We start from the raw sequence: 12700 nt of genomic DNA on the forward strand, positions 1-12700 counted from the left end.
GCAAGGTTTAGCACAGTGAAATGTCCTCAATTTCCAGAATATTTCGCAAGGGTTTAAGAAGAATAACCATCAGAATATCTAAGTACAACATTTTGAAAGGAATTGGTTTGGCCATCTAACGCCACCTACAGGGGTTTCTCCGTAATACAGACCAATTCAATAGCCTGCTTTTATCATTTCGTTGTCGCTTTCGTAACACTGACTTACAGCATTGCTGTTCATCGAATCCGTAGGGACAGTCCTGAAAACCATTGCAAACAGCGCGAGATGAAATACAGAGCGTTGAATTCTCACACTGGAAGTCAGGCACACCTGAACACTTACTCGGCCCTGCAGAAAAGAACAGCCATTAAGGACGGGTGAAAATGAAGAAAAAACATTCTGGGGCAGATGAATGCTTTGCAACCTTTAAAAGATAAAAATAGACGAATGTAATCGTGAGTTCTTGAAAGAAATTCTTGAAAGCTGGCAGAAACTCACATTGTTTTGTCATTAGAACTTGCATTGAGTCTTCTACTCAGGTAATTCTGTCATACGTGTTCATTGCCAAACATTTTGGCAAGTTGCATCTCAGAGTATTGGAAGCGATGTTTGCAGATAGAGAAAACTACAAAGTGAAAGGAATCCTGAGGATTCGATTCTCCATAACATTTACTTATGAGTGATGGACAACAAACATTTTACATGTTTTATCGAAGTTTTGTCCTCGTGTCTCCCAGTTATGAGCATGGACGTAAAGCCTGGGGATGGGGGTATCACCTCCCCACTTTTCAAGGTGGGGATGGGCTATTGAATAATCCCCTCATACACTTTTTTGTGATGAGCTGAAAATGAAGGTGATTTTGAAGACTTTTCAGGACTTCCCACAGCTTAGAATTTCTTAAAAAATTGAAAGCAATTCAAAAATGCCGTAAATATACCATTCTCATATGAGATTCTACGTGGATTTGATCACATTAATCACGCACATTGAACCCCTGCATAGGTAGTGTGTATAGCCCGCCCCCCTCCGCTTTCCAAATTTCCATGACCAGGAAGTCATTCCCCCACCTTTCCGCATCTCCCATTCTCCACCCCGCAATATTTAACACAGATCTACGCCACTGGTTATCGAGATTAATACAGCAAACAATACGTGAACTTACAAGTTTTGAACGCCTCAATCTTCATTCGGAATCCTCTTGTCCGCCTAAACTCGTTGGTTGTCATTGAGATATTGATGGTAGGTAGCCTTGAGGTTACCCTCGTAACAGCTGTGTTCCCAGTCAAGCTCATTTTGTTTCCTGAGCCTGTTGTTAAATCCCCGAGCTCCAAACCAGGTCCCTCTATTGTAACGAAGTCATACCGACGTTCAGTCATAAAATCCAAGATGGTGATGACAATTAATCCACTTGAGGCTCGAAACTCCCACTGGCAGTTCAGGGAGTTAGGATATCGGTCGGGGTAGTTAGGAGAGGTAAAGGTGTAGGGAATGTTCTCCTGCAGGTTGATTGTTCTTCCGTCACATTCATCTAATGAACACAGATGTGGGAAAAAATCCTACATGAATATACATAATAACAACATGTATGACGTAAGTCTAAGGAGGGGTGTGTCTTAAAATCTAATCTGTTTGAAATTTTGGATTTAACAAGACTTGATCTGAGGCTGCAATAGCTTTCAAGCTAATTATGTTGAATATAATTGTCAGATTTAATAATACTATTCAACATACATACATATTTTATATCAAATGCATTGAGTAACCGTAGGGAGGGGTTTGTGCCTGGAGTGCTAAAATTTGCTTTAAATATTGGAATAACAGCACATTTCAAATAAACTGCATTTGCTCGGAAGCCGCCTGGAAGAATACATTGCCATCCGGGTGTTTTATGTGTGCAATGATTTTACAATACATCTGCCATGTTTCAGGTGACGTCCAAGTCCCCGACAAGTAATACGCGGGGAGTCCTTAGACATTAAACGCTGAATTACTTTTAGCTTGCCTGAGTATAGTAAATTGCCTGAGATTACCTGGGTCAATTGCTATTAGCTAACTTTGTTGCAACAGTAACGCTGCAAGTTGCTGAAAAAAAATGCTTGATGTGTTTGACAAGCTTCCGTGAGTTAAACGGTTTTGAACTCCTCCTCACTATCTCCGTTGGATGACACTCGTGACACAATACACACGACCATTTAGCAGGTTAAGAATGCCCCGTGCAATCAAATCGAACTGTCTAAAACTATGGAAATGTAGGGATGTGAACTTTTGTTCCGCACGCGACTTGATATCCCACCCTGGCAAATATTTCAATAGTTTCATAAGTCCTATTTATCGTGCCATTTTGTAACTGGAATGGCATGCTTTGAGATTGGGTTTTATTGCTTTGAATAAAACGAGCTGTTATATTTCAACAATGCTTGGTTTCTAGCACAAAATTGAATGATTAAAGTCGCATTTGGGAAGTGACTTTCCATATATGGAGGGGGTTAGACTTTTTTAAGTTCTGTCTTTCATTTCCCAGATGCCAAACAGAAGTTATTGGAAGTTGAAAGCCACATTTAAACTTTCAACAATCGAAATGTATTAATTTATAGTACTTAAAATGGAGAACAAAATAAGTACTTTTATAAGTGCAACGCATACCTGACGGCTTTGGAGGCACTAACGCATTTTGAATTACATAGTGCCGTAGTCCCCCCCCCATTTACGTTCAGTGCACTCGAGCGATGCGCACGTGCAAGTGTTGGCCCAAGATCTTAATATTAAAATGATCTCCATCCAATAAGCATTTGTCAGCAAAAATAAGGTCAAAGCCCTTAACCATCGTTCAAGCATACTGTACCTCCCCGCACAGGATGGCTGTAGACATGGTGGTTGGGTCTGTGATATTCACAACACCTCAAGAAAATTAAAACGCTTACTTTGGAGAGCCTTTCAAAAAGCTTGTGGATGACTCGGATCATTTTTGCCAATTTTCTTAAATTATGAATCAACCTAAGGTGTACCTCTAAGGCATGATGGTTACAACCTGCATGGTGACGCTGCAGCAGTTTAGCACAGTGAAATGTGCTCAATTTCAAAAACATTCGCAAGAGTTAAGGAAGAATAACCGCCAGAATATCTAAGTACAATATTTTGAAAGGAATTGGCTTGGCCATCTAACTCCACCCACAGGGGTTTCTCCGTAATACAGACCAATTCAATAGCCTGCTTTTTTTCATTTCGTGGTCGCTTTCGCAACATAGACTCACAGCATTGCTGTTCATCAAATCCGTAGGGACAGTTCTTCAAACCATTGCAAACAGCACGGGATGAAATACAGAACGTTGAATTCTCACACTGGAAGTCAGGCACACCTGAACACTTACTCGGCCCTGCAGAAAAGAACAGCCATTAAGGACGGGTGAAAATGAAGAAAAAACCTTTCTGGGGCAGATCAATGCTTTGCAACCTTTAAAAGATAAACATAATGGTGAGTTTTTGAAAGAAATTCTTGAAAGCTGGCAGAAACGCAGATTGTTTGGTCATTAGAACTTGAATTGAGTCTTCTACTCAGTAATTCCGTCATACGTGTACATTGCCAAACATTATGGCAAGTTGCATCTAAGAAAAATGAAATCAATGTTTGCAAATAGAGAAAACTCCAGAGTGAATAGAATCACGGGGATTCGATTCTCCATAACATTTACTTATGAGTGACGGACAACAAACATGTTGTATCGAAGGTTATGTCCTCGTGCCTTCTGGTATAGAGGATGGACGTAAGGCCTGGGGGATGGGGATATATACCCCCTCCCCACTTTTTAAGGTGGGGGCGATATATTGAATCATCCACCCAGACTTTTGGTGATGAGCAAAAACATTAAATCTGATTTTGAGGAATAATCAGCCTTCCCAATGAATAAAAATCACTAAAAATGGAAAGCAATTTCAAAAATTCATAAAGATACCATTCTGATGTTTCTGATGTAAGATTCTGCATGAGTTTGATCACATTTATCACGACCATCGACCCTGTATAGTGTATATGATCCACCCTGCGCTTTCCAAATTTCCATGACCAGGAAGTCATTCCCCCACCTTTCCGCATCTCCCATTCTCCACCCCGCAATATTTAACACAGATCTACGCCACTGGTTATCGAGATTAATACAGCAAACAATACGTGAACTTACAAGTTTTGAACGCCTCAATCTTCATTCGGAATCCTCTTGTCCGCCTAAACTCGTTGGTTGTCATTGAGATATTGATGATAGGAAGCCTTGAAGTTACCCTCGTAATAGCTGTGGTCCCAGTCAAGCTCATTTTGTTTCCTGAGCCTGTTGCTAAATCCCCGAGCTCCAAACCAGGTCCCTCTATTGTAACGAAGTCATACCGACGTTCAGTCATAAAATTCAAGATGGTGATGACAATAAATCCACTTGAGGCTCGAAACTCCCATTCGCAGTGCAGGGAGTTAGGATATCGGTCGGGGTAGTTAGGAGACGTAAAGGTGTAGGGAATGTTCTCCTGCAGGTTGATTGTTCTTCCGTCACATTCATCTAATGAACACAGATATGGGAAAAACCGATATGGATGTACACGCATGTTAAATAACCACATATAGACGTAGGTATAAGGAGGGGTGTGTCTTTGGGATCTAACCCATTTGAAATTTTTCGTTTAATGAGATTAATGAGAAATGATCTCAGGCTACATTTGCTTTCAAGATAATTATGTTGAGCAGAATAATAATTTTTTAATAATAATATTTAATGTCGCATGTATAGTGTAACCGTAGGAAGGGGTGTGTCCCTGGAGTGCCAAAATCCGTTTCAAATATTAGGATTCACAATACGTGTTAATTAAACTGCATTTACTTGGAAACCGCCAGGAAGAATACAGAATAACCAGGGAGTTGCACGTGTGCAAAGCACTTTCGGTACATCTGCCATGTTTTCAAGCGACGTCCACGTCCCCCGACAACTAATACATAGGCCGTCCTTACATATTTGAAGTTTTAAATGATTAGTTTATTGCCTGAGATTTCCGGGGTCAGTTTCAATAGCTAGCCTTGTTGCATCAGTAACTGTGCAACCTGCTGAAAAAAATGCTAGATGCGTTTGACAAACAAACGTTTGAAACTCTTCCTCGCTGTCTCCGTCGGATGACACTTGTGACACAACACACACGACCATTCCCAAGTTGGGAAGGTCCTATGCAAGCAAATCGAACGAATTTATGTGGAAATATCTGACCTGTTTGGTCAATTCGTAGCCTCTTGCATGCACATACGATTTACCGCCACACGTATGAAAATAGTGTGATGGCGCCTTTCCATATAGGCGTCAACACTTGCGCCAAGCGTTGCGTATCTGTCAAAATCGCTAACGGGATGATTTTGACTGCCGAACGAAACGCACACGCGTGTTATATTAATGGAGTTGATTTTTGTGTCAGAGAAACGCATCGTGTACGCAAAGCACCCCAAAACATATATGTACATAGGAAAAGGCGCCTTTTCACGTACGTACGTTGTAGTGCACTTAGGCCCACGTGACACGGTTTTCACGTCCGTATTTGTAGCTAACAGGTACGTACGGGAAAAATAACTCGTAAGTAAAACCATCAAGTCTTTAAGCACTGTCACGTTCGTAAGTAATAGTTTTACGTTCCTAGTAATAGTTTGGATGTAAGTTCGTGACACTACTCTAAAACTATTGTGGCGACACAACTTTGTGGCGGACCAGCAGACTGGCCTGATCGGAGATAGAATTGACCTTGCCTAACCCCACAAATATATTCATTTAACCTTACGCAAGAATGAGCGGCTATCCAAACGCAAGGGGGGATATCAGTTAACGAACGGTGGACTATGCCTTAGGGGCTGTTCGTTTGGTGGAAGTTTACCACCGCTCTGTGATTAAGTAATTGATTCGAGTGTCCATAAAGGTTACAATAAATGTCAATACAAGTGATACAGGACTGGACTAAATCTCACGGTGACCAGTGATTTCTAAGGCAATTACATGATTGGTTTATTCAATGTCAGTGCTTCAGTTATCCTTTACGTACAACAACAATTAATTATTTACAAAAGGATCCGCACGGTAGGTGGTCTTACAAGGTCAACTGCACCACGAACGTGATTAGTTAAACTTATCCTCAACCTACACCAGGGTAGCCCTCACAGTGATCAGGGTATTAACCCTCAAGTCTAAATAAATAATCAACCGATGGCTTATCACTAACTTGACCACACAAGCAAAGACAATTCTTGCAATCATACCGTACTAACAGTGTAGACTTATACAATAATCTCTACTGCCTTACTAAGCAAAACAATTCCCAAACTAAAATAAGGTTCAAGATGACTTAACTAACCCTCACCCACTTCAAGTTATTGTGAAATAACACAGGTAAGTTAAAAAAGCGATTATAATAGTCCCCACCAGACTCTAACGGTAACCTGTACCGAGTAAACCTCAACGAGGAAAGCAAGCTCCCAGACCAGGACCGCAACCAACCGTCGCTATGCCAACAAGCATGGAACAACGGCACACAATCCTTCTAGTCTAAGCTTCGCTAATTCCCCAATTAACTGGTTCACATGGTGTTGCGGACAAAACATCTCCAAACAAGTCCTTTCATGGGCACAGTAGTTGTGTGTTATCAATAGAGGGCGCTCTGCCCGCACCGCGCAGTGCCGAACAATCCATTTTAGTTTATACATGGTTCACGAGCATTTTGACAAGTTATACGTCACCAAATTCCCATTTTGCTTCCATTCCGTCAGCTCAGCAAAGTGAGTCGTTTTCTTTATTTATCCTTTAGTTATTGCCTTAGGATAAAGGCAATAAGATAAGCTATTATTAAGCCATTATTAAGTTATTTTTCCAGGGCAAACAAATTGCAAGATTTTTCCGAATACATGTATGATGTCCGAGTTTTGGGCAACCACGTTTCACATGTATGTAAGACATGTTATGTTACACATGTATATGTATAATACAATGTCGCACATGTGTTACTTTTAGACAATGGATATAAGGGTGTATTTAACTAGAGGTCTGTGCACCCTGGAAAGGTCTGAGAGTTGCTGACAGACTGAACTTTGTCTTGGGCAAGCAGTTGTGTGTGAATTGCCTTCAGCCAGGTCATCGCGCCCGTGAATGTAGAAGACAGGCAGTTTGCACTGTGCCAGGATGTGGACTTAAGCATACCAAGTTCCTACACCTGCCCCGTACGAGGAGCGATGACTCACCTCCGAGTCAAGCCTACGGCAATCCCACTCCAGTTGTTTCGCAGCTGCCAAGCCACCCAACTCCAACCGAATCTAGTCAGTCGACATCAAGCGCTTCATCCCATGTGACATGTAGTGCCACTGGGGCCGGCGTCAGTAAAGTGGCCCTACCCATTGTTCCAGTCAGGGTGCGACAACATGGAAGTTCCACAGAAGGTGTAATCACCTATGCATTGTTGGACTCTGGTTCAACACAGAGCTTTTGCTCTGAAGCTTTGAAGGAGAAACTTGGAGTACCAGGAAGGCATGAAAGGATGAAGTTGACAACCCTTGAAAACCACGACACACCCATTGATACCTTTGCCGTCACCCTTCAAGTCACCGACATGAATGATGACAACATTCTTGTCATGAAACACGTGCTAACCAGGCCCAAGTTCCACGTCAGTTCCAACTGCCTTGTGACCCAGAAATAGTTGACTAGATGGCCACACTTGCGTGATATCCCCTTGCCTGACATCGATGCAAGAGAGTTCACTTACTCATTGGGCAAGACAATCCACTAGCTTTGACACCAAAGGAAGTTCGCGAAGGTGGCCCAGGGACACCCTATGCCGTGAGGACTATCCTTGGCTGGACCTTGAATGGACCGATTGGAAATGGGCAGACGAAACACGTGGCTTCACACTTCACAGAGACCGACAACGACCTCCAGCGCCTTGTTGAAAGGTTCTGGAAAATAGATGACATTGGAAGTAATGAGCCCGCCATGTCCATCAATGACCAGAAGGTAGTTTCCATGTGGGAACAGTCTCTGTGTCTAGACGAAGGTCACTATAGTCTAGACATTCCATTTAAGATCAGGCCACCCCGTCTTCCAGACAACAAAGTCATTGCTGAACACCGATTGAGTCTGCTTGGTAGGCGTCTGTCACAAAACTCTGACATGAGAGAAAAGTATGTTGCCAACATGTCTGACCTACTTGCTAAAGGCTATGCAGAGGAAGTACCAGAAGAGGAGTTGGACAGGTCTGACGGAGCTGTATGGTATTTGCCACACCACCCGGTGGTGCATCCAAGAAAACCTGGCAAAGTCCGAATTGTATTCGATTGCTCGGCGAAGTACTGTGGCACATCCCTGAATGACAACGTATACCAAGGCCCAGACTTGACCAATCAGCTCCTGGGAGTTCTCCTTCACTTTCGTCAAGAAACCATTGCCTTGATGGCTGATATTGAAGGAATGTTTAACCAGGTGAAAGTGAATAAACCAGATCGTGACGTCTTGCGATTCTTGTGGTGGAACAACGGTTTCAACGAAGATCCGAAGACATGCCGCATGACGACCCATCTCTTTGGTGGAGTCTGGTCACCGAGCACTGCCAACTTTGCCTTGAAATGCACAGGAAGAGACAACGTCAGTCGATTCGATCCCGAGACAATCTCCACCATTGACAAGAACTTTTATGTGGACGATTGCCTCACATCGGTGACCACGGTTCAGGCCGCTTCAAGTCTCATCAGTCAGCTTTGTCAAGCTTTGTCACTCGGGGGCTTTCATCTGACCAAATGGCTCAGTAATTCACGAGATGCTCTGCGAACAGTTCCAGAAGCCGACCGAGCTAAGGGGGTTCCCACTGTTGACATGGATCGTGAGATGTTGCCAACCGAACGTGCCCTTGGGGTGTTGTGGGATACTCAAGCTGACATGTTCACATTTGATGTGTGTTTGAAGGACAAGCCGCTAACTCGCAGAGGGCTGTTAAGCACGATCAGTTCACTCTACGACCCGCTTGGCTTTGCCTGCCCCTTTGTGTTGACAGCCAAAATTCTGTTCCAGCAGCTGTGCAGGCTAAAGGTTGAATGGGACAGTCTCATGCCTGATGACATCGCCCATCAGTGGAATGGCTGGAAGACAGATTTGCCAAACCTGAAGAACATGACGGTACCTCGCTGCTTAAAGCCACTTGGTTTTGGAGAAGTCACATCTGCACAACTCCACCATTTTTCTGACGCTTCAGAGAAAGGGTATGGTGCAGCAACATATCTGCGGATTCAGGACACCAGTGGCAAGATGCACTGCCAGCTAGTCATGGCCAAGGCGAGGCTCGCACCAATCAAGACAACAACCATTCCACGTCTAGAACTCATGGCAGCCGTCATATCAGTCAAGCTAAACGAGCTAGTTTGTCAGCATTTGTCGATGCCCCTGGAAGAGTCGACGTACTGGACTGACAGTACAATTGTACTACACTATCTTCAGAATCAGGAGAAGCGCTACCAAGTATTTGTAGCCAACCAGGTGTCAAGGATTCTGGGGCACACTAGTCCAGCCCAGTGGAGATATGTCGAAACCCAAACAAATCCAGGCGATGATGTTTCTCGCGGCATGACAGCTGAAGAGCTTGTCCTGAATGATCGATGGATCTCTGGACCACGATTTCTGTGGGAAGACAAAAGTGAGTGGCCTCCACAACCAGACTTGAGCCACAAGACACTACCTGATGAAGCCGAGGTGAAAAGGGACACTGGGGTGTACAGTACCATGTCAAGGAAAAACGGAACCGACATACTGGCAGCCCTTCTGAAGAAGTTTTCATCTTGGTACCGGTTGAAAAGGGCAGTTGCCTGGCTTCTCAGGGTCAAAGCTGTACTACTCGCAAGAGTCCAAAAGAGAGAGAGAGAGATATGAAATTGATGGGACGTCTGACTGTTAGGGAAATCCTGGTGGCAGAAGATGCCATTGTGATGGCCATTCAGAAAGACAACTTTGATGACGCCACTCTGAAGTCGAGCAGTTATTGCAAACTCTCTCCATCAAGGTTCAGCGATGGCATAATTCGCGTTGGAGGACGTCTTGCCAACTCACCCCTGATGAGTGATGAAGCCAAACATCCCCGATTATTACCAGCGAAACATCCAGTCATCCCCTTGATTGTGAGGCACTACCATGTGGCATCAGGACACGCTGGAGCTGAGCGCACACTCGCAGAAGTTAGACAGCGCTTTTGGATCATCAAGGGCCGTGCAGCAGTCAAGTCTATTGTCTTCAATTGTATCCCATGTCGTAGAAGGAAGGCACCCACAGCGACACAAGTTATGGCTGATTTGCCTCAAGACCGCGTCACACCAGGCCATCCACCCTTCACCATGGTCGGCGTAGACTATTTTGGGCCGTTTGTGTTCAAAAGAGCCAGGAGTGAGATGAAGAGGTGGGGTTGCCTTTTCACTTGTCTAGCCACAAGAGCTATCCATCTAGAGGTCAGCTACACAATGGAGACAGATTCGTTTATAAATGCTCTTCAACGTTTCATCAGTCGTAGAGGTGCACCAGTAGAATTCAGGTCGGACAACGGCACCAACTTTGTCGGTGGGCAGCGAGAATTGCAACAAGCTGTCAAGAGCTGGAATCAAGACAAGCTTTGCCTTCTTGAGGGAGTGGATATGGGACAGTAGAGCAGACCGCTTCCAGGAGTACAACTGTGAATACTTTCACGTATTTCAGCCTTTTTGAAAGCCTTTGGGACATTTTCATTTAACTGTTAGAATATTTTGTCGCATTTTTGGTTTACTTTTGTAATTCCCCTATCAGGTCATTAGGGGCCGGGATGTTGCGGACAAAACATCTCCAAACAAGTCCTTTCATGGGCACAGTAGTTGTGTATTATCAATAGAGGGCGCTCTGCCCGCACCGCGCAGTGCCGAACAATCCATTTTAGTTTACACATGGTTCACGAGCATTTTGACAAGTTATACGTCACCAAATTCCCATTTTGCTTCCATTCCGTCAGCTCAGCAAAGTGAGTCGTTTTCTTTATTTATCCTTTAGTTATTGCCTTAGGATAAAGGCAATAAGATAAGCTATTATTAAGCCATTATTAAGTTATTTTTCCAGGGCAAACAAATTGCAAGATTTTTCCGAATACATGTATGATGTCCGAGTTTTGGGCAACCACGTTTCACATGTATGTAAGACATGTTATGTTACACATGTATATGTATAATACAATGTCGCACATGTGTTACTTTTAGACAATGGATATAAGGGTGTATTTAACTAGAGGTCTAAAGTTTGTGACCAGAATTTATGACGGTGGCATATAGGTTTGTCTATATAATTTATTCCTTTTGTGTATTATTTTCAGTCGAACCATCACAACCGTCATCATCATCGACACCATTGTCATTGTCAGCGTCGTTATACATTATCTATTGACAACTGTATGTTAGACATCAGCCATATCTACTGTCATCAGATATTGTCATCACTGGGATCCATCACACCTTTGATAACTGTCACATGAGCCGAATTGCATCATCCCAGTATTTTTTGCCATCATTTGGAGACACCCTTGTCCACTAGCCAAACAGTTGAGACACATGAGACATTGTTCATGATACAGCAACACCATTGGTTTATTTCTTGCCAGTCAAGACATTAAAGGAGAGTTGAGGACAAGTAGACACTATAATTGAATTTTAGATGTGTGTTGATTGCTGAGTTTACAGCGACAGATTAACGTCAAGTAGCGTGGGCGCTACACATGGGTTCCCTAACTCTATAATCCAACACTTCGTAAATAAACGAGAATGTCTAACGATCCCCCAATCTTCAATGAGTTCTGATATAATCGGAAGCTCGAATTATGAATTACCCAGATTAAACACAAGTCTGCACAGCTACCCTGTTTCGCCACACTATTATGTACGTGCGTGAAAGTATCCAGTACGTACGTGACAGTTTTCAAGTACATGAGTCAAAGAAATTGTAGGTGTGTAACGTAATACATTTCCGTACGTGCACACATCATTGAGGATTAAAAGGAGACATCCTATTAATAATATTTGCAGTTTTGACAGGCAAATGATATTACTGAGTTGAACTCCCACGGGGTTTGGCAGAACAAGCGATTGTCAAGGCTCACAAATATCTAAATGATTTGATGAGTCATGCCATCGACTGCTATCTGCGGGCTGCTACCCATTGACCAGTCACTACCTCTGAAAGAAAAATCGCTGTTTTCATCCTACAGGAAGTGCTAGCTAATCCTAGTGAAAATGCATTTTTAATCTAAAGCGCACCGAGGAACATTTTTCTTTTAGGGGCACTGAAATCAAGGATACACGGCTTATGGTTCTTGTCTACTTCAAGACTTCAAACAGGTGCCACCAGTTCCAGGGAACGGTGTGGGTGGTCATTTGTGGGTCAGGGGATTGGCTTGTGTGCGCTAACGTTACATACCTAGCGTGGACTTGTGAACAAAAGATGACTAACGATACAGGAAAGGAAGACGTTCTGTAGACTTACACATGTCCTAGGACGTTTCCCCTTCGATCTCTGAAAAATTAGAGACAATCAGTGTACACTCGTCTTGAAAGGAAGTGCCTAAGAGTACGGCCAAAAACACAAAGCGGAACGTGCGGAAGAGTTTCTGCAGTTGTGTGAATTGAACTAGCGATACCTTGTGTCCACACATGCACATAGAACGCTTTAC

General features: G+C 43.3%; 2 protein-coding genes across 2 annotated transcripts; both read left to right on the forward strand.

The window, feature by feature from the left end:
* The first annotated feature begins 7974 nt into the window (after positions 1–7974).
* Positions 7975–9897, forward strand: LOC110989603 (uncharacterized). The gene has a single exon (XM_087131457.1). The coding sequence runs from the start codon at positions 7975–7977 to the stop codon at positions 9895–9897; it is 1923 nt and encodes a 640-aa protein (XP_086987583.1).
* LOC147795723 (uncharacterized) lies at positions 9894–10661 on the forward strand. The gene has a single exon (XM_087131458.1). The coding sequence runs from the start codon at positions 9894–9896 to the stop codon at positions 10659–10661; it is 768 nt and encodes a 255-aa protein (XP_086987584.1).
* Positions 10662–12700: the final 2039 nt, after the last annotated feature.

This window comes from Acanthaster planci, linkage group LG21 (genome assembly GCF_054643075.1).
Source record: "Acanthaster planci isolate LZ-2023a linkage group LG21, COTS_SCS, whole genome shotgun sequence".
In the NCBI taxonomy this organism is placed as follows: domain Eukaryota; kingdom Metazoa; phylum Echinodermata; class Asteroidea; order Valvatida; family Acanthasteridae; genus Acanthaster; species Acanthaster planci.